We start from the raw sequence: 23,338 nt of genomic DNA, 5'->3' as shown, positions 1-23,338 counted from the left end.
ATGGTCTGGTGGGACGTTGTTTCATTTGGCTGTATAAATACAGTGCCTTGTAAAATTATTCAGCCCCCAAACATTTGTTCACATCAATTAGTATTACAACCAGGGATTTTGATCACGAATTTTTATTGATGAATCACATGCTTCTTTTTTGCGCAGTGGAGCCCCAAAAACAGGGAAAATTGTAAAGCATGCAAAACTAACAATTCAAAACATGAAATGTCAGCAGTTCAAAAGTGTTCATCACCCTTTGTTCAGTGCTTAGTTGAACCTTCTCTCGCAGCTATAACAGCCTGTAGTCTTTTTGGTTAAATCTCTAGTAGCTTTCACAACATGATGGAGCAAGTTCCATTCCTCCTTGCAAAATTGCTCAAGTTGTGCCAGATTAGTTGGGGAGCAGTGGAGGACAACAATCCTGAGGTTTTGCCAGAGTCGCTCGATCTGGTTGAGGTCAGGTCTCTGACTGGGCCACTCAAGGAGATCAACTTTATGTATTCGAAGCCACTCCCTGATTGTTCTGGCAGTGTGCTTTGGGTCAGTGTCCCGCTGAAAGATGAACTTCCTCCCCAGTGAAAGCTTTCTAGCAGAGGCTAGCAGGTTTTTATCCAGGATCTCTCTGGATTTAGCATTTTCCCATCAATCCTGTCCAGATTTCTGTTTCCTTCTGATGAAAAGCCTCCCCAAAGCATGATGCTACTTCTATAATACCTGGCTGACGTGTGGTACTAGATTTACACCACACATATTGTTTGGTGTTGAGGCCAAGAAGTTGCACTTAAGTCTCATCTAACCACAATGTCTTCATCCACAAACTTAACGCCACTGGCTTCTGCAGCTCACTCCAGGTGACTGTTGGCATCACTCTCTTACAAGTGCCATTCTTCTCTGGCAGTGTGCTAAGTTTAGTGGGGTGGCCTGACCTAGGCAGCGTGGCTGTGGTTTCACGATGGACTGCACTGAGCTCTGATGTATGTTCAGTGCCTTTGAGCTGGACTTGTACCCTTCTCCAGATTGGTGCTTCTCTATTATCATTTTCCTGACTCGTCTTGAGCTGTCTTTTGTCTTCATTTTGGTTTGATCTGTTGAAAATCTACCGTGCTGTTGGACCTTACTGAGAGAGGGGGTATTTATTCTTATTAATTCACTGAAAACAGGTGATCCTCCAGTTTTTCTTACATCAACACAATGGGGGAGTTGGTAAGGTAATATACAGTATTGCACCTGAGGAAAGTTAGCGTCATAATTACAAAGAGGATGAATAACCTTGAAATGTTGGTTTTTAATTTTTATTAAATTGATGAAAGATTTTGGAATTTTTATTTCTCCAACTCCCGACTTCTGCTTTTCAATAACCCATTCGTGGAGTTGCTTGGAGTGTTTTGTTTCTGTCCATGGTGGAGTTTCTGCCAGGATCCTGACTCACCAGCAGCTGGAGCTTCCAGACACAGGTGTATTTTTACTCCAATCAACCCTGACTGCACACAGGTGATCTCCATTAACTAATCATGTCACTCGTGAAACCAATCGGCTGCACCAATGATGATCTGGTGTGTCCTATTAAAGGGGGTGAGTACTTATGCAATCAATTATTTTGTGTTTTATATTTGTAATAACTCACTTTGTAGAGATTTATTTTCACTTTGATGTGAAAGAGTCTTTTCCTGTAAAGCCAAGTTAAATCCACTGTGATAGAATGTTGTAAAAGAATAAAAAAATCAAAACTTCCAAGGGGGATGAATGCTTTTTATAGGCACTGTGTTTGTGCGTGTGTGTGTATAGCTGGATGGCAATAAACTTGAACTTAGTATTGACTGCATGAGTTATAGATTCCTTGAAAGTAAGTTGATATTTTATAATATTATAAGATTATAAACATTTTTAAATTAGCTTTATTTGCCCCATGTACATCAAAAAGTACTGTGAAATGCATTGTTTTGCGTCAATGACCAAATGGCTAGCATAACGTTGTGGGCTGAAGGTTCTGTGTCGGGCTGTAAAGTTCTACGATTGTGCTGGTGGCAGCCCGCAAAAGTCGCCGTGTTGCCAGCACCAAATTAGCATAACTACAGTTCTCCAACCCAAGCCATAAACCTATGGCTTTGGGATGAAGGCTGAAACCGGAGGAATTCCACGGGGTTACAAGGAGAATGTTCAAACACCTTATAGTCTACAGCGAGAATCGAACCCTGAGCTCTGATTGCTGGCACTGTGAAGTGATTGCACTAAACACGATGCTTCCAGCCCGCAAGACCGTGTTTGGTACTTTGTTATCATACACTACCTCGAGATTATTTTCTTGTGACAATATACAAGAAAATAAAGTAGTATAACAGAATTTCATGATGAACTATTCATGAACTGTCAAAACTGACAAATAACTACCATGTAAAAGAAGACAAACTGTGCACATTAAAAAGGTACTGAGAACAAGAGTTGGAAAGAGTCCATGAAAGTGACTCTGCGGGTCACAGAATCAGTTCAGAGAAGTTCTCCATGCTGGTTCAGGAGCCTGTTTTTTTTTGTAGGGTATTAACAGTCCCTGCACCTGGTGGTTGTGGGACGTAAGGCTCCTCTCCCTCCTGCCCAATGGTAACAGTGAGAATAGAGCATGGCCTGGGTTCTGTTTGGAGAGATTGTTATTTGAAATGTTACAAACCCCGTAACTGGGTCACTGACCAGCAAAGATAGAGAGGTCCGTTGAAGTCTGATGGTACTATTTTAATTTATTGATAAAAATACACAAAATAATATCAATGCAAACATACAGATAATATACGCCGTCAATACTAAATCTAAAAGCGCAGGTATAATAATAATCAATAAGAAATAGCTCTTTCGTTGTCTCGGGGATAATGTATTGTCCGATGGAAATATAAAAGTCACTGTTAGTTCGTTCACGCTGCAGCGTTTTGGTTTGAGAGAAAGACGGGTTTAAAACTTGCCCAATCCTTTTATGATGTTAATCCTTTGAGTCGTTGGGATTTGGTTTCCCCGTTGTTAGCTAAAAGCCGTTTTTCCGTGGTAAAAGCCACCGGTTCCAGGGCAACAGGAATCGAACGCACGTGGCCTCCTTCCCACCGACTTCCGCTATTACGGGATCGCTAGCGTTTCTTCTGGTGCGTCTGAGGGGGCTATTCCCACAGTCCCTCTTTTATCCTGACTCACAGGGTCTCAGATGTCAATCAGGTTGGGGTGATGCAATCCCTCCCTCAACCAGCCCACTTTGCCTGAGGGCTTCCACGTAGCACAGTCGTGTAATACACAAGTTCGTCTCCAAGAGACAATGGCCGTGTCCCGTAGCTTTATATCGCTGGGGAACGAGACTTTCCGCACGTCTCTCTCTCATTTCCTGGTTCTCCTGACCCAAATCAATAGTGATCTTGCGATTCTCACAAAGGAGGGGGCTACACCGCACCCTTCGGCCCCTCAGAGCTGTGGTACAGTCATAATAGAAAGAAGAGCTGACCAGAGATGCTGTGGTGTTTAAACCTTCCTACTAATCATTAGAGGAGAAAACTGAAAAATTCTTTCTTGTAACTAGATGTGCGGATAAAGTACAAGTTGCGTTACAGTTAGCAGTGTTTGAGCTAGTGCCTACAGTGTGTTACTGGGTCACCATGTAGATTTTGGCTGTTGGTTATGGCCTTTGACCTTGGCACAAAGTGAGGTCATTTTCATTGACTCTCCCATTCCATTGAGGCTTTTTAGAGTTTATTTTATTTAGAGATACATTTAGAAAGAGCCCAGCAACCCACCTATTTAACTGCAACCTGATCACCGGACAGTTTACAATTAACAATTTAACCTATCAACCTGTATGTCTTTGGAATGTGGGAGGAAATCCAGAGCAGCCGGCGGAAACCTTCGTGTCACAGGGAGGACACACAAACTCATCACAGATGGTGGCGGAATTGAACTCCATACTCCGATGTCCCGAGCTGTAATAGCGTTGTACTAAGCGCTACTGAGGTCCCATGTGACACACGAGGAGAATGGATTCCCTCAAGCCCTGAGATCGGAGTTGGAATTGGTTTCAATATCGGTGGCAACACGCACAGTCACCCTTCCCCCTCTTCCGGTTTCACCTAACACCCGCCACCCTGTACTACTACCTCCCCTCCCCCCACCTTCTTGCTCTAACTTCTCATCTTTTTTTCCAGTCCTAATAAAGGGTCTCAGTCTAAAACATTGACTGTTGACTCGTTTCCATCGATGCTGCTCCAGCCTCTTGTATGTGTTGCTTGGATTTCCAACATCTGTCTAATCACTGGCATACGTTGTGAAACTTGTTGTTTCGTGGCAGCAGTACAGTACATAGTAATAAATAAACTATAAGTTACAATAAGAAATATATACAATTAAATTAAGAGTGTAAAAAAAAGAGCAAAAAATAGTGAGATAGTGTACGTGTGTTCATTGTCCATTCAGAAATCTGATGGCAGAGGGCAAGAAGCTGCTCCTGAAACATTGAATATGTTTCTTCAGGCTCATGTACCCCTTCCTCGATGGTAGCAATGAGAAGAGGCCATGCCCTGGGTGATGGGGATCATTAGTGATGATCCTTGAGGCATCACCCCACCTCTCCATGGTGGGGGGCTGGTGCCCACGATGGAACTGGTGGCAACTTCCAGCAGCTTTTCCCGATCCTGTGCAGTGGCCCCTCCGTACCAGGCGGTGATGTAACCGGTCGGAATGCTCTCCACGGTACGTCGGTAGGAACCTGCTAGAGCCTTTGGGGGTCTACCAAGTCTCCTCGAACTCCTCTGGCAATGTAGCTGCTGCTTCGTCGTCTTGGTAATTGCGTCAGCATGTTGGGCTCGGGAGAGGTCGTCAGGGGTTCTGACATTCGGGATCTTCAAGCTGCTCATCCTTTCCACTTCTGATCCCTCGATCAGACAGACAGACTTTAATGATCCCGAGGGAAATTGGGTTTTGTTACAGCCGCACCAACCAAGAATAGTGTAGAAATATAGCAATATAAAACCATAAATCATTAAATAACAATAAGTAAATTATTCCAAGTGGAAATAACTCCAGGATCAGCTGGACTTATTGGCTCAGGGTGTCTGACACTCCGAGGGAGGAGTTGTAAAGTTTGATGGCCACATGCAGGAATGACTTCCTATGACACTCAGTGTTGCATCTCGGGGGAATGAGTCTCTGGCTGAATGTACTCCTGTGCCTAACCAGTACATTATGGAGTGGATGGGAGACATTGTCCAAGATGGCATGCAACTTGGACAGCATCCTCTTTTCAGACACCACCGTCAGAGTCCAGTTTCACCTCCACAACATCACTGGCCGTACGAATGGGTTTGTTGATTCTGTTGGTGTCTGCCACCCTCAGTCTGCTGCCCCAGCACTCAACAGCAAACACGATAGCCCGGGCCACCACAGACTCGTAGAACATCCTCAGCATCGTCCGGCGGGACTGGTGTGTGTTCCCTCTACTTCCCCTTCCTGAAATCCACAGTCAGTTCCTTGGTCTTACTGACACTGAGTGCAAGGTTGTTGCTTTGTGACCTTCTATAATACCAGCTGGACAGTCTAGTGCATTGATTCATGTAAAATCCGCAACTTGTTCCTGTTGTCAATTAATACATCGATACTCGTCAGATGCAACTTGAATGCATTTTAAATTAGAGGGAGTGTTTAGTAATCTGTGGTACAATATAGCTCATTAGAATGAGGTATATTCCATTAGGTTCCTAATAGGCAGCATGATCGCATAGTGGTTAGTGTGACTCTGTTACGTTTTGGGGTGATGGAGTTCAGAGTACAATCCCGCCGTTCACTGTAATGAGTTGTACACCCTCCCCATGACTGCATGGATTTCCTCCGGGTGCTCTGGTTTCCTCCCACAGTCCAAAGACATACCAATTAGTAGGTTAATTGGGGGGTTGCTGATGTAGTGCAGCTTGAAGGGCTGGAAGGGCTTATTCCGCGTTGAATCCCAATAAATAAATAATAAAGATTGCTTGTTTATGATTTTGATTAATGTTTATAATTTATTGCTTCAGGTACATTTTCCTCATGGCCCTCCAAGACCGAAATGAGAAGCTTTTCTACAAGGTACTGACGTCAGATATTGAGAGATTCATGCCGGTAGTTTACACACCCACTGTAGGCCTGGCTTGCCAACAATACGGACTGGTATTTCGCAGACCAAGGTAAGTGACTGACTTTCAAAACAGGTTTGTGTTGTAATGAATCCATACTACCTGAAGTCTATGGTCTGCTGTCATTCACATCGTATATGTTCTGGTTGCATAGATTAGTAACGATTTAAACTTACTCCAATAGGCACAAGAGGTTGTTTAATTAGAAATACAGTGCAGAACAGGCCCTTCCAGCCAGCCAAGTTGCGCTGCCTAGCAACCTGCTGATTTATCCTTAGACTAATCACAGGACAATTTACAATGATCAATTAATCCACTAACCAGAAGGTCTTTGGACTGTGGGAGGAAACTGGAGAACCCGGAGGAAACCCACGTGCACACAGGAACGGCAGACAAACTTTCTTGCTGGGAATGCCGGATTGAACTCTGACCACCTGTGTCCCAAACTATAATGGCATCATGCTTACCCCAACGTTACCATGGTGCCCCCATTCTGAACCTGCAGATTCTGCAGATGCTGGAAATCTGGAGCAGCACACACAAAACGCTAGAGGAGCTCAGCAAGTCAGGCAGCATCTATGGAGAGGAACCTTCTTGTTCTGGCCTCTTCCTCTCCAGTCCTGATGAACAGCCTCAGTCTGAAACATCGACTGTTTATTCCCCCTCCCTAGATACTGCCTGACTTGCTGAATTCTTCCAATGTTTTATGTGCTTTAATATGCAGATGCATTTTGGAATGAAGTGTGACTGCTTCTCATTGAACTGTGAAATATTCAGATGGGGGTTTCACATAAAAATGAATCAAGTCAGAACCAGAATCAGCTTTAATATCACTGGCATATGTCATGAGATTTGTTGTTTTGCAGCAGCAGTACAGTGCAATACATAAAATCACTACAGTACTGTACAGAAGTCTAAGGAACCTAAGCTATATTTATGTGCCTAAAACTTCTGCACAGTACTGTGTCTTGTGAAATTTGTTGCTTTGCAGCAGTTGTATACTGCAATACGTAAAAGAATTATGGTAGGGTACGGTAAGAAAAATATACGAATGAGTAAGAGGTGGAAAAAAAAACACAAAAAGGTGAGGTGGTGTTCATGGATTCATGGACCATTCAGAAATATTGAGAAGCTGCTTCTGAAATGTTGACTGCGTGTCTTCAGGGTCCTGTACCTCCTACCTGATGATAGTAGTGAGAAGAGTGCATGTCCTGGGTTATGAGGGTCCTTAATGAAGGAAGCTGCCTTGTTGAGGCCTGGCTTCCTGAAGACGTCTTCAATGGTGGAGAAGTTTGTGTCTTTGAGACTGATTGAATTGAATTGACTTTATTATGTACACTCTTCTTATACATGAGGAGTAAAAATCTTTGTTATGTCTCCATCGAAATGTGCAATGTGCAATTTATAGTCATTTATAATAAATAGTATGTACAGCAAGATAGTCAATATAACTTAGAAATACAGTTGCGTCAGCATGAATTAATCAGTCTGATGGCCTGGTTGAAGAAGCTGTCCCGGAGCCTGTTGGTCCTGGCTTTTATGCTGCGGTACCGTTTCCCGGATGGTAGCACCCGGAACAGTTTGTGGTTGGGGTGACTTGGGTCCCCAGTGATCCTTCAGGCCCTTTTAACAAACCTGTTTTTATAAATGTCCTGAATAGTGGGAAGTTCACATCTACAGATGCGCCGGGCAGTCCACACCACTCTCTGCAGAGTCCTGCGATTAAGGGAGGTACAGTTCCCATACCAGGCAGTGATGCAGCCAGTCAGGATGCTCTCAGTTGTGTTTCTGTAGAAAGAATTTGGGGCCCATACCAAACTTCTTCAACCTTCTGAGGTGAAGGAGACACTGTTGTGCCTTTTTCATCACACAGCCGGTATATACAGACCACCTGAGATCCTCGGTGATGTGGATGCCGAGGAACGTAAAGCTGTTCACCCTCTCAACCCCAGATCCATCGATGTCAATAGGGGACAGCTTGTCTCCATTCCTCCATTCCCAACCAGTTCCTTCATTTTTGCAACATTGAGGGAGAGGTTGTTTTCTTGACACCACTGTGTCTGGAACCTCTCTGTAGGCTGCCTCATTATTATTTGAGATTAGGCCAATCAGTGTAGAATCATAAGCAAATTTAATTAGATTGGAGCTGCTGGTGGTGACACAGTCATGGGTATACAGAGAGTAACGGAGAGGGCTTAGGACACAGCCCAGAGGGGCACCTATGTTGAAAGTCAAAGGGGCAGAGGTTTGACAGGAAGTCCAGGATCCACCTGGACAAGGCAGGGTGAAGGCCGAGGTCTCTGAGCTTCTTGTCGAGCCTGGAGGGAATTATGGTGTTGAACGCTGAACTGTAGTCCAAGAACAACAATCTCACATAGGCACAGAGTATACAACTCCGCCTTTTTATGGTGAAAAGCTTCACCTTTTATCTGCTTTTACGAACTGCCAGCTTCTCTTTGTTTATTGCTGTGGATATGTTTTAAAAAAATCACTATTCTCTTCCGTGAGTCCCCCTAACTTGCAATATCAGTTTCCTGGTAAATACAGATGAGAAGTATTCGTTTCAGACTTTCCTAATCTCCTGTGGCTCTACACATAATGAGCAAATATGCTTTGAAAAAATGACCTTTTCTTGTTTTCTGCATTTAAGAGTAAGTTGTAATGTTTATTTTCAGACAATGCCCCTGTGTTCTGTACAGTAGCAGTTTCAGTGGGAGTTATTTCATCGGGCAGTCCTTCATTTTCCTACCATCCGATGGCCAAATTGGACTCCATGCCAAGAATTTGCTCTAAAATTGTAAATTGCACAGGGATTTATTGCAGATGTTGTTCCTCCTTAATTGTGACCTAAATCGGCCGTTGATCACCATTATAAGGAGCTGCCATTTTTGATCGCTGCCAAATAGATGTCCTGAAGTAGTTGCGAATGTAATCAGAATCGGGTTCAAAGATCGCAGTGGGCAGGGTACGGAGGTGGGGGTAAGGGAAGGGGTACAAGCTGGCAGGTGATAGACGAGGCCAGGAGAGGTGAGTGGGGTGGGGGAGAGGGAATGAAGCGAGAAGCTGGGAGGTGATAGACGAGGCCAGGAGAGGTGAGTGGGGTGGGGGAGAGGGAATGAAGCGAGAAGCTGGGAGGTGATAGACGAGGCCAGGAGAGGTGAGTGGGGTGGGGGAGAGGGAATGAAGCGAGAAGCTGGGAGGTGATAGACGAGGCCAGGAGAGGTGAGTGGGGTGGGGGAGAGGGAATGAAGCGAGAAGCTGGCAGGTGATAGACGAGGCCAGGAGAGGTGAGTGGGGTGGGGGAGAGGGAATGAAGCGAGAAGCTGGGAGGTGATAGACGAGGCCAGGAGAGGTGAGTGGGGTGGGGGAGAGGGAATGAAGCGAGAAGCTGGGAGGTGATAGACGAGGCCAGGAGAGGTGAGTGGGGTGGGGGAGAGGGAATGAAGCGAGAAGCTGGGAGGTGATAGACGAGGCCAGGAGAGGTGAGTGGGGTGGGGGAGAGGGAATGAAGCGAGAAGCTGGGAGGTGATAGACGAGGCCAGGAGAGGTGAGTGGGGTGGGGGAGAGGGAATGAAGCGAGAAGCTGGGAGGTGATAGACGAGGCCAGGAGAGGTGAGTGGGGTGGGGGAGAGGGAATGAAGCGAGAAGCTGGGAGGTGATAGACGAGGCCAGGAGAGGTGAGTGGGGTGGGGGAGAGGGAATGAAGCGAGAAGCTGGGAGGTGATAGACGAGGCCAGCAGAAGTGAGTGGGGTGGGGGAGAGGGAATGAAGCGAGAAGCTGGGAGGTGATAGACGAGGCCAGGAGAGGTGAGTGGGGTGGGGGAGAGGGAATGAAGCGAGAAGCTGGGAGGTGATAGACGAGGCCAGGAGAGGTGAGTGGGGTGGGGGAGAGGGAATGAAGCGAGAAGCTGGGAGGTGATAGACGAGGCCAGGAGAGGTGAGTGGGGTGGGGGAGAGGGAATGAAGCGAGAAGCTGGGAGGTGATAGACGAGGCCAGGAGAGGTGAGTGGGGTGGGGGAGAGGGAATGAAGCGAGAAGCTGGGAGGTGATAGACGAGGCCAGGAGAGGTGAGTGGGGTGGGGGAGAGGGAATGAAGCGAGAAGCTGGGAGGTGATAGACGAGGCCAGCAGAAGTGAGTGGGGTGGGGGAGAGGGAATGAAGCGAGAAGCTGGGAGGTGATAGACGAGGCCAGGAGAGGTGAGTGGGGTGGGGGAGAGGGAATGAAGCGAGAAGCTGGGAGGTGATAGACGAGGCCAGGAGAGGTGAGTGGGGTGGGGGAGAGGGAATGAAGCGAGAAGCTGGGAGGTGATAGGTGGAAGAGGTAAAGGGCTGAAGGAGAAGGTATCCGACGGGCAAGTAGAATGGACCATGGGAGAAATGGGAGGAGGAGGGGAGCCAGAGCAGGAGAGGGGAGAAGAGAAGAGAAGGGGTGAGAGGGGAACCAGAATGGGAATGACAAAAAAGAGGAGGGAGGGAGCAAAAGTCAGGATCTCCTAGTGACCACCCATTTCAATTTGTCTTCCCATTCTGACGTCTGTCCATGGCCTCCTCTACTGCTACAATGAGACCACGCTCAGATTCTTCTGTCCTTTTCCATTCTCCTCCATAGATGCTGCCTGACTTGCAGTGTGAAACTACAAATACTTAGAAAAGCAATGAACTAATCTGAGTAAGAGTTTGAAACCCCACCATTACCTGCACCAGGAGACCAAGGAAGATTGTACAACTCATTTATTTAAATCACTGGTGAATCAGTGCTTCCTCCCTCCATTTAAAGTTCAAAGTAAATCTATTATCGAAGCACATGCATGTCTCTATATACTACCCTGAGGTTCATTCATTGTACTTAGTTGCTGAGGTTTATTATCACTGATGTATGTTTGAAAATTATAAAAATATATATAAAAATACTAAATAAGTAATGCAAACAGAGAGCAAAAATAGCGATGTAGTGTTCATGGGTTTATTGTCCATTCAAAAATCTGATGGTGGAGGGGAAGAAGCTGTTGGTGAATCATTCAGTGTCTATCTTTAGGCTCCTGTACCTTTTCTCTGATGAGTAATGAGAAGAAGGCATGTCCTGGTTGGTGGTTGCCAACACCACATAGACAGCCTTGGAGGTCAGAATCAAACCTTGTTTGCAGAAACTGTTAGCAGCAACATAACATCTGCAGATTATAGCACTAGAGGTGCAAAAGGTTCTACAGGTACTGAAATCCAGAACAACGCACACAAAATTCTGCAGGAACTCAGCAGTTCAGGCAGCATCTATGGAGGGGAATAAACAGTAGATGTTTTGGGCTGCGACCCTTCATCGGGACTGGAAAGGAAGGGGAAAGGGGCTGGAATAAGAAGGTGGTGAGGGGGTTTGGAAGGACTACAAGCTGGCAGATGATGGGTGAGACGAGATGACTGGAAGGTAGAGCCTGGAAATCTTGAGCAACGCTTACAGAATGAGGTTGAGAGGAAAAATAAATCAACCATTTCTGAATGGCAGAGCAGATACAATACTGCTCCCATGTCTTATGGTCATAAGGTCTAATGGTTTACAATGCTGGAGGAGCTCAGCAGGATAGGCAGGAGGAGAATAAATTGTCAACGTTTTCACCTGACACTCTTTATCAGGACTGGAAAGAAAGTGGGGAAAAGCCAGAATGAGTTCCCTCAGCATTTTATTGTGTGTTGGCCGTAATATTGCCTTTACCAGTTTATCTTACTAGAAATTGCAGAACAATAAATGGGAGATCTTTTTAAAGAATTCTATTGCAGTTAAAAACAAATCAGCAAATTTATAATTGCACTGTAGAAATTGGACCATAGGACCATAAGACGTAGGAGCAGAATTAGGCCATTCAGCCCATCAAGTCTGCTCTGTCATTCCATCATGGCTGATTTATTATCCCTCCCAATCCCATTCTAATGCCTCCTCTCCATAACCTTTCATGCACTGACTAATTAAGAACCTATCAACCTCTGCTTTAAATATACCCAGTGATTTGGATTCTGCAGTAGTCCATGGCAATGAATTTCACTGATTTTGGTGAAACAAATTTCTCCTCCCCTCTCTTGTAAAGGGACATCCCTCTATACTGAGGTTGTGCCTTCAAGTCCTGGACTGTGTGAGGGTAACTTGCAGCCTTGTGTTACATTGTGCAAGGCAATGGCAAGGTGGTGCAGCAGTTAGGGCATCATTTCACAGCGCCGATGATCACTGATTGGGTTTTGATTTCTACTAGTGTTTGTAAGGAATTTGTATGTTCTCCCCGTGACCGCGTGGTGCTCCATTTTCCTCCCATGTTCCAAAGATGCACGGTTATAGTAAGTAAGTTGTGGGCATGCCACGTTGGCGTCAATTGCACGGTGACAGGTTTGGGCTGCCTGGCAGAGTCCTCATTCATTACACAAATTGTGCATTCACCATAAGTTTTGATGTTTCAATGTACATCTGACAAATAAATCTCATCCGTCTTTCTATCTAAGTGGCCATTGAGTATTTGTTTATGCTTTCTATTGCTGCAGCCCATCCACTTCAAGGTTCAATGTGTTGTGCATTAAGAGATGCTCTTCTGCACACCGGTGTCATAACACACGGTTACTTGACTTACCACCACCTTCCTGCCACCTTGAACCAGTCTGCCCATTCTCCTTTGACCTCTCTCATTAACAAGCCATTTTCCCCAAAGAACTGCTGCTTACTGGTTGCTTTTTTTTGTTTTCTACATCATTCTCTGTAAACTCTAGAGACAGTTGTGCCTGAAAATCCTAGGGGATCGGCAGCCTCTGAGATACTCAAATCACCCCGTCTGGCACCAACAATCATTCCACAGTCAAAGTCACTTTGATCACATTTCTTCCCCTTTCTGATGTTTGGCCTGGACAGCAACTGAACCTCTCGACCGTGTCTGATTGTTTCAGTGCATTGTGTTGCTGTCATGTGTTCGATTGATTAGATATTTGTATTAACGATCAAGTGTACAGATGTACCTAACAAAGTGGCCACTGAGTCTGTATGTATCTTCAGGAGCACATTCCAACCGCATTGCAATGCTTTCAGGCATACTCTTTGCAGTTTTATAAAAAGGACTTGGAACGTTTAATCTTTATTCCTCTGATTGCACAGAAAATGTTCCACTTGAGGTTTGAAGCACGTACTGTTGCATTAACATGTACGTAATTTTGTTGAAACATCAAAGTGCCATAAACATGTGGTTTTCTTGTCTAACTGCAATTTAAATTGTGTATGCTTTTAAAGATTTGGGGACATAAGTGCACATTCACGTTTGATTACTTCATAAAGTCATAGAGATATAGAGCACTACTGCACAGAAACAGGCCCTTTGGCCCATCTAGTCCATGCCAAACTATGAAACTGCCTAATTCCAATGACTTGCAACTAGACCACAGTCTCCACACCCTTTCCATCCACGTACCTATCCAAATTTCCCTTAAACCCACATCTACCACTTCCACTGGCAGCTCGTTCCACGCTTGCACCTCCCTCTGAATGAAGTTCTCCCTCACCTTCCCCTTAAACATTTCACCTTTCAGTTTCATTTAGTCTTTCTTCCAACTAACAAAATCTATTTAATATCCATCTGTTTTTCATAGCAAAAAATCGTTAATTTCTGACCCCTGGAGATCTGCAGAATCTACCAGTAGTGCTGGACAGTCATGCTTTCAGAAAAATATTCTACACTGTTCCATAAAGTGTAGCTAAGTACAGGAGTGTCTGTACATAGGGTGATTGACAGGAAATGATAAATTAGAGGCGGTTGGGGGTGTGGTGGGGTGGGTTAGTGGGTGGAGTTGCTGATCAGCCCTGCTGCTTGGGGAAAGTCACAAACACGAGAAAATCTGCAGACGCTGGAAATCCGAGCAACACACACAAAATGCTGGAGGAACTCAGCAGGTCAGACAGTGTCGATGGTCAGAGTAACACACACAAAATGCTGGAGGAACTCAGCAGGTCAGACAGTGTCTGTGGTCAGAGTAACACACACAAAATGCTGGAGGAACTCAGCAGGTCAGGCAGTGTCTATGGTCAGAGTAACACACACAAAATGCTGGAGGAACTCAGCAGGTCAGACAGTGTCTGTGGTCAGAGTAACACACACAAAATGCTGGAGGAACTCAGCAGGTCAGGCAGTGTCGATGGTCAGAGTAACACACACAAAATGCTGGAGGAGCTCAGCAGGTCAGACAGTGTCTATGGTCAGAGTAACACACACAAAATGCTGGAGGAACTCAGCAGGTCAGACAGTGTCTATGGTCAGAGTAACACACACAAAATGCTGGAGGAGCTCAGCAGGTCAGACAGTGTCGATGGTCAGAGTAACACACACAAAATGCTGGAGGAACTCAGCAGGTCAGACAGTGTCTGTGGTCAGAGTAACACACACAAAATGCTGGAGGAGCTCAGCAGGTCAGGCAGTGTCGATGGTCAGAGTAACACACACAAAATGCTGGAGGAACTCAGCAGGTCAGACAGTGTCTGTGGTCAGAGTAACACACACAAAATGCTGGAGGAACTCAGCAGGTCAGGCAGTGTCGATGGTCAGAGTAACACACACAAAATGCTGGAGGAGCTCAGCAGGTCAGACAGTGTCGATGGTCAGAGTAACACACACAAAATGCTGGAGGAACTCAGCAGGTCAGGCAGTGTCGATGGTCAGAGTAACACACACAAAATGCTGGAGGAACTCAGCAGGCCAGACAGTGTCTGTGGTCAGAGTAACACACACAAAATGCTGGAGGAGCTCAGCAGGTCAGGCAGTGTCGATGGTCAGAGTAACACACACAAAATGCTGGAGGAACTCAGCAGGTCAGACAGTGTCTGTGGTCAGAGTAACACACACAAAATGCTGGAGGAACTCAGCAGGTCAGACAGTGTCGATGGTCAGAGTAACACACACAAAATGCTGGAGGAGCTCAGCAGGTCAGACAGTGTCGATGGTCAGAGTAACACACACAAAATGCTGGAGGAACTCAGCAGGTCAGGCAGTGTCGATGGTCAGAGTAACACACACAAAATGCTGGAGGAGCTCAGCAGGTCAGACAGTGTCTGTGGTCAGAGTAACACACACAAAATGCTGGAGGAGCTCAGCAGGCCAGGCAGTATCGATGGTCAGAGTAACACACACAAAATGCTGGAGGAACTCAGCAGGCCAGGCAGTGTCGATGGTCAGAGTAACACACACAAAATGCTGGAGGAACTCAGCAGGTCAGACAGTGTCTATTGTCAGAGTAACACACACAAAATGCTGGAGGAGCTCAGCAGGCCAGGCAGTGTCGATGGTCAGAGTAACACACACAAAATGCTGGAGGAACTCAGCAGGCCAGGCAGTGTCGATGGTCAGAGTAACACACACAAAATGCTGGAGGAACTCAGCAGGTCAGGCAGTGGCGATGGTCAGAGTAACACACACAAAATGCTGGAGGAGCTCAGCAGGTCAGACAGTGTCGATGGTCAGAGTAACACACACAAAATGCTGGAGGAGCTCAGCAGGTCAGACAGTGTCTATGGTCAGAGTAACACACACAAAATGCTGGAGGAGCTCAGCAGGTCAGACAGTGTCTATGGTCAGAGTAACACACACAAAATGCTGGAGGAACTCAGCAGGTCAGACAGTGTCGATGGTCAGAGTAACACACACAAAATGCTGGAGGAGCTCAGCAGGTCAGACAGTGTCTATGGTCAGAGTAACACACACAAAATGCTGGAGGAACTCAGCAGGTCAGGCAGTGTCTGTGGTCAGAGTAACACACACAAAATGCTGGAGGAGCTCAGCAGGTCAGACAGTGTCGATGGTCAGAGTAACACACACAAAATGCTGGAGGAGCTCAGCAGGTCAGACAGTGTCGATGGTCAGAGTAACACACACAAAATGCTGGAGGAGCTCAGCAGGTCAGACAGTGTCGATGGTCAGAGTAACACACACAAAATGCTGGAGGAACTCAGCAGGTCAGGCAGTGTCTATGGTCAGAGTAACACACACAAAATGCTGGAGGAGCTCAGCAGGCCAGGCAGTGTCGATGGTCAGAGTAACACACACAAAATGCTGGAGGAACTCAGCAGGCCAGGCAGTGTCGATGGTCAGAGTAACACACACAAAATGCTGGAGGAACTCAGCAGGTCAGACAGTGTCTATGGTCAGAGTAACACACACAAAATGCTGGAGGAACTCAGCAGGTCAGGCAGTGTCGATGGTCAGAGTAACACACACAAAATGCTGGAGGAACTCAGCAGGTCAGACAGTGTCGATGGTCAGAGTAACACACACAAAATGCTGGAGGAGCTCAGCAGGTCAGACAGTGTCGATGGTCAGAGTAACACACACAAAATGCTGGAGGAACTCAGCAGGTCAGACAGTGTCTATGGTCAGAGTAACACACACAAAATGCTGGAGGAGCTCAGCAGGCCAGGCAGTGTCGATGGTCAGAGTAACACACACAAAATGCTGGAGGAACTCAGCAGGTCAGGCAGTGTCGATGGTCAGAGTAACACACACAAAATGCTGGAGGAGCTCAGCAGGTCAGACAGTGTCGATGGTCAGAGTAACACACACAAAATGCTGGAGGAGCTCAGCAGGCCAGGCAGTGTCGATGGTCAGAGTAACACACACAAAATGCTGGAGGAACTCAGCAGGTCAGGCAGTGTCGATGGTCAGAGTAACACACACAAAATGCTGGAGGAGCTCAGCAGGTCAGACAGTGTCGATGGTCAGAGTAACACACACAAAATGCTGGAGGAGCTCAGCAGGTCAGACAGTGTCTATGGTCAGAGTAACACACACAAAATGCTGGAGGAGCTCAGCAGGTCAGACAGTGTCTATGGTCAGAGTAACACACACAAAATGCTGGAGGAACTCAGCAGGTCAGACAATGTCGATGGTCAGAGTAACACACACAAAATGCTGGAGGAGCTCAGCAGGTCAGACAGTGTCTATGGTCAGAGTAACACACACAAAATGCTGGAGGAACTCAGCAGGTCAGGCAGTGTCTGTGGTCAGAGTAACACACACAAAATGCTGGAGGAGCTCAGCAGGTCAGACAGTGTCGATGGTCAGAGTAACACACACAAAATGCTGGAGGAGCTCAGCAGGTCAGACAGTGTCGATGGTCAGAGTAACACACACAAAATGCTGGAGGAGCTCAGCAGGTCAGACAGTGTCGATGGTCAGAGTAACACACACAAAATGCTGGAGGAACTCAGCAGGTCAGGCAGTGTCTATGGTCAGAGTAACACACACAAAATGCTGGAGGAGCTCAGCAGGCCAGGCAGTGTCGATGGTCAGAGTAACACACACAAAATGCTGGAGGAACTCAGCAGGCCAGGCAGTGTCGATGGTCAGAGTAACACACACAAAATGCTGGAGGAACTCAGCAGGTCAGACAGTGTCTATGGTCAGAGTAACACACACAAAATGCTGGAGGAACTCAGCAGGTCAGGCAGTGTCGATGGTCAGAGTAACACACACAAAATGCTGGAGGAACTCAGCAGGTCAGACAGTGTCGATGGTCAGAGTAACACACACAAAATGCTGGAGGAGCTCAGCAGGTCAGACAGTGTCGATGGTCAGAGTAACACACACAAAATGCTGGAGGAACTCAGCAGGTCAGACAGTGTCTATGGTCAGAGTAACACACACAAAATGCTGGAGGAGCTCAGCAGGCCAGGCAGTGTCGATGGTCAGAGTAACACACACAAAATGCTGGAGGAACTCAGCAGGTCAGACAGTGTCTATGGTCAGAGTAACACACACAAAATGCTGGAGGAACTCAGCAGGTCAGACAGTGTCGATGGTCAGAGTAACACACACAAAATGCTGGAGGAACTCAGCAGGTCAGGCAGTGTCGATGGTCAGAGTAACACACAAAATGCTGGAGGAGCTCAGCAGGTCAGACAGTGTCTATGGTCAGAGTAACACACACAAAATGCTGGAGGAGCTCAGCAGGCCAGGCAGTGTCGATGGTCAGAGTAACACACACAAAATGCTGGAGGAACTCAGCAGGTCAGGCAGTGTCTGTGGTCAGAGTAACACACACAAAATGCTGGAGGAGCTCAGCAGGTCAGACAGTGTCGATGGTCAGAGTAACACACACAAAATGCTGGAGGAACTCAGCAGGTCAGACAGTGTCTGTGGTCAGAGTAACACACACAAAATGCTGGAGGAACTCAGCAGGTCAGGCAGTGTCGATGGTCAGAGTAACACACACAAAATGCTGGAGGAACTAAGCAGGCCAGGCAGTGTCGATGGTCAGAGTAACACACACAAAATGCTGGAGGAACTCAGCAGGTCAGACAGTGTCTGTGGTCAGAGTAACACACACAAAATGCTGGAGGAACTCAGCAGGTCAGGCAGTGTCGATGGTCAGAGTAACACACACAAAATGCTGGAGGAACTCAGCAGGTCAGACAGTGTCTGTGGTCAGAGTAACACACACAAAATGCTGGAGGAACTCAGCAGGTCAGACAGTGTCTGTGGTCAGAGTAACACACACAAAATGCTGGAGGAGCTCAGCAGGTCAGACAGTGTCGATGGTCAGAGTAACACACACAAAATGCTGGAGGAACTCAGCAGGTCAGGCAGTGTCGATGGTCAGAGTAACACACACAAAATGCTGGAGGAACTCAGCAGGTCAGACAGTGTCTATGGTCAGAGTAACACACACAAAATGCTGGAGGAGCTCAGCAGGTCAGGCAGTGTCGATGGTCAGAGTAACACACACAAAATGCTGGAGGAACTCAGCAGGTCAGACAGTGTCTGTGGTCAGAGTAACACACACAAAATGCTGGAGGAACTCAGCAGGTCATACAGTGTCTGTGGTCAGAGTAACACACACAAAATGCTGGAGGAACTCAGCAGGTCAGACAGTGTCTGTGGTCAGAATAACACACACAAAATGCTGGAGGAACTCAGCAGGTCAGACAGTGTCGATGGTCAGAGTAACACACACAAAATGCTGGAGGAGCTCAGCAGGTCAGACAGTGTCGATGGTCAGAGTAACACACACAAAATGCTGGAGGAGCTCAGCAGGTCAGACAGTGTCAATGGTCAGAGTAACACACACAAAATGCTGGAGGAGCTCAGCAGGTCAGGCAGTGTCGATGGTCAGAGTAACACACACAAAATGCTGGAGGAACTCAGCAGGTCAGACAGTGTCTGTGGTCAGAGTAACACACACAAAATGCTGGAGGAACTCAGCAGGTCAGGCAGTGTCGATGGTCAGAGTAACACACACAAAATGCTGGAGGAGCTCAGCAGGTCAGACAGTGTCGATGGTCAGAGTAACACAGACAAAATGCTGGAGGAACTCAGCAGGTCAGACAGTGTCTGTGGTCAGAGTAACACACACAAAATGCTGGAGGAACTCAGCAGGTCAGGCAGTGTCGATGGTCAGAGTAACACACACAAAATGCTGGAGGAACTCAGCAGGTCAGACAGTGTCTGTGGTCAGAGTAACACACACAAAATGCTGGAGGAACTCAGCAGGTCAGGCAGTGTCGATGGTCAGAGTAACACACACAAAATGCTGGAGGAGCTCAGCAGGTCAGACAGTGTCTATGGTCAGAGTAACACACACAAAATGCTGGAGGAACTCAGCAGGTCAGACAGTGTCTATGGTCAGAGTAACACACACAAAATGCTGGAGGAGCTCAGCAGGTCAGACAGTGTCGATGGTCAGAGTAACACACACAAAATGCTGGAGGAACTCAGCAGGTCAGGCAGTGTCGATGGTCAGAGTAACACACACAAAATGCTGGAGGAGCTCAGCAGGTCAGGCAGTGTCGATGGTCAGAGTAACACACACAAAATGCTGGAGGAGCTCAGCAGGTCAGGCAGTGTCGATGGTCAGAGTAACACACACAAAATGCTGGAGGAACTCAGCAGGTCAGACAGTGTCTGTGGTCAGAGTAACACACACAAAATGCTGGAGGAACTCAGCAGGTCAGACAGTGTCGATGGTCAGAGTAACACACACAAAATGCTGGAGGAGCTCAGCAGGTCAGGCAGTGTCTATGGTCAGAGTAACACACACAAAATGCTGGAGGAGCTCAGCAGGCCAGGCAGTGTCGATGGTCAGAGTAACACACACAAAATGCTGGAGGAACTCAGCAGGCCAGGCAGTGTCGATGGTCAGAGTAACACACACAAAATGCTGGAGGAACTGAGCAGGTCAGACAGTGTCTATGGTCAGAGTAACACACACAAAATGCTGGAGGAGCTCAGCAGGCCAGGCAGTGTCGATGGTCAGAGTAACACACACAAAATGCTGGAGGAACTCAGCAGGTCAGACAGTGTCGATGGTCAGAGTAACACACACAAAATGCTGGAGGAACTCAGCAGGTCAGACAGTGTCGATGGTCAGAGTAACACACACAAAATGCTGGAGGAGCTCAGCAGGTCAGACAGTGTCTGTGGTCAGAGTAACACACACAAAATGCTGGAGGAACTCAGCAGGTCAGACAGTGTCTGTGGTCAGAGTAACACACACAAAATGCTGGAGGAACTCAGCAGGTCAGACAGTGTCTGTGGTCAGAGTAACACACACAAAATGCTGGAGGAACTCAGCAGGTCAGGCAGTGTCGATGGTCAGAGTAACACACACAAAATGCTGGAGGAACTCAGCAGGTCAGACAGTGTCTGTGGTCAGAGTAACACACACAAAATGCTGGAGGAACTCAGCAGGTCAGACAGTGTCTGTGGTCAGAGTAACACACACAAAATGCTGGAGGAACTCAGCAGGTCAGACAGTGTCTGTGGTCAGAGTAACACACACAAAATGCTGGAGGAGCTCAGCAGGTCAGACAGTGTCTGTGGTCAGAGTAACACACACAAAATGCTGGAGGAACTCAGCAGGTCAGGCAGTGTCTGTGGTCAGAGTAACACACACAAAATGCTGGAGGAACTCAGCAGGTCAGACAGTGTCTGTGGTCAGAGTAACACACACAAAATGTTGGAGGAACTCAGCAGGTCAGACAGTGTCGATGGTCAGAGTAACACACACAAAATGCTGGAGGAACTCAGCAGGTCAGACAGTGTCTATGGTCAGAGTAACACACATAAAATGCTGGAGGAACTCAGCAGGTCAGACAGTGTCGATTTTCAGAGTAACACACACAAAATGCTGGAGGAGCTCAGCAGGTCAGACAGTGTCTGTGGTCAGAGTAACACACACAAAATGCTGGAGGAACTCAGCAGGTCAGGCAGTGTCGATGGTCAGAGTAACACACACAAAATGCTGGAGGAGCTCAGCAGGCCAGGCAGTGTCGATGGTCAGAGTAACACACACAAAATGCTGGAGGAACTCAGCAGGTCAGGCAGTGTCGATGGTCAGAGTAACACACACAAAATGCTGGAGGAGCTCAGCAGGTCAGACAGTGTCGATGGTCAGAGTAACACACACAAAATGCTGGAGGAACTCAGCAGGTCAGACAGTGTCGATGGTCAGAGTAACACACACAAAATGCTGGAGGAGCTCAGCAGGTCAGACAGTGTCTATGGTCAGAGTAACACACACAAAATGCTGGAGGAACTCAGCAGGTCAGGCAGTGTCTGTGGTCAGAGTAACACACAAAAAATGCTGGAGGAGCTCAGCAGGTCAGGCAGTGTCTATGGTCAGAGTAACACACACAAAATGCTGGAGGAGCTCAGCAGGCCAGGCAGTGTCGATGGTCAGAGTAACACACACAAAATGCTGGAGGAACTCAGCAGGCCAGGCAGTGTCGATGGTCAGAGTAACACACACAAAATGCTGGAGGAACTCAGCAGGTCAGACAGTGTCTATGGTCAGAGTAACACACACAAAATGCTGGAGGAGCTCAGCAGGCCAGGCAGTGTCGATGGTCAGAGTAACACACACAAAATGCTGGAGGAACTCAGCAGGCCAGGCAGTGTCGATGGTCAGAGTAACACACACAAAATGCTGGAGGAACTCAGCAGGCCAGGCAGTGTCGATGGTCAGAGTAACACACACAAAATGCTGGAGGAACTCAGCAGGCCAGGCAGTGTCGATGGTCAGAGTAACACACACAAAATGCTGGAGGAACTGAGCAGGTCAGACAGTGTCTATGGTCAGAGTAACACACACAAAATGCTGGAGGAGCTCAGCAGGCCAGGCAGTGTCGATGGTCAGAGTAACACACACAAAATGCTGGAGGAACTCAGCAGGCCAGGCAGTGTCGATGGTCAGAGTAACACACACAAAATGCTGGAGGAACTCAGCAGGTCAGACAGTGTCGATGGTCAGAGTAACACACACAAAATGCTGGAGGAGCTCAGCAGGTCAGGCAGTGTCTATGGTCAGAGTAACACACACAAAATGCTGGAGGAGCTCAGCAGGCCAGGCAGTGTCGATGGTCAGAGTAACACACACAAAATGCTGGAGGAACTCAGCAGGCCAGGCAGTGTCGATGGTCAGAGTAACACACACAAAATGCTGGAGGAACTGAGCAGGTCAGACAGTGTCTATGGTCAGAGTAACACACACAAAATGCTGGAGGAACTCAGCAGGTCAGGCAGTGTCGATGGTCAGAGTAACACACACAAAATGCTGGAGGAACTCAGCAGGTCAGACAGTGTCTGTGGTCAGAGTAACACACACAAAATGCTGGAGGAGCTCAGCAGGTCAGACAGTGTCTGTGGTCAGAGTAACACACACAAAATGCTGGAGGAACTCAGCAGGTCAGACAGTGTCTATGGTCAGAGTAACACACACAAAATGCTGGAGGAGCTCAGCAGGTCAGGCAGTGTCGATGGTCAGAGTAACACACACAAAATGCTGGAGGAACTCAGCAGGTCAGACAGTGTCTGTGGTCAGAGTAACACACACAAAATGCTGGAGGAACTCAGCAGGTCATACAGTGTCTGTGGTCAGAGTAACACACACAAAATGCTGGAGGAACTCAGCAGGTCAGACAGTGTCTGTGGTCAGAATAACACACACAAAATGCTGGAGGAACTCAGCAGGTCAGACAGTGTCGATGGTCAGAGTAACACACACAAAATGCTGTAGGAGCTCAGCAGGTCAGACAGTGTCGATGGTCAGAGTAACACACACAAAATGCTGGAGGAACTCAGCAGGCCAGGCAGTGTCGATGGTCAGAGTAACACACACAAAATGCTGGAGGAACTCAGCAGGTCAGGCAGTGTCGATGGTCAGAGTAACACACACAAAATGCTGGAGGAGCTCAGCAGGTCAGACAGCGTCGATGGTCAGAG

At 47.3% G+C, this 23,338-nt stretch overlaps 1 protein-coding gene across 5 annotated transcripts in view; it reads left to right on the top strand.

Annotated features, from left to right (window-relative positions):
- Window positions 1-23,338, top strand: part of me1 (malic enzyme 1, NADP(+)-dependent, cytosolic) — a 467,654-nt gene that overhangs the window by 121,307 nt on the left and 323,009 nt on the right. For all 5 annotated transcript variants that reach the window (XM_059983100.1, XM_059983103.1, XM_059983101.1 and 2 more), the window contains exon 3: window positions 6,018-6,167. In XM_059983100.1, the coding sequence (XP_059839083.1) occupies window positions 6,018-6,167 (150 nt within the window). The remainder of the gene's footprint in view (window positions 1-6,017; window positions 6,168-23,338) is intronic.

Source organism: Hypanus sabinus, chromosome 10 (assembly GCF_030144855.1).
Source record: "Hypanus sabinus isolate sHypSab1 chromosome 10, sHypSab1.hap1, whole genome shotgun sequence".
NCBI classification, from domain to species: domain Eukaryota; kingdom Metazoa; phylum Chordata; class Chondrichthyes; order Myliobatiformes; family Dasyatidae; genus Hypanus; species Hypanus sabinus.
This window is presented reverse-complemented; position numbering and strand designations above follow the sequence as displayed.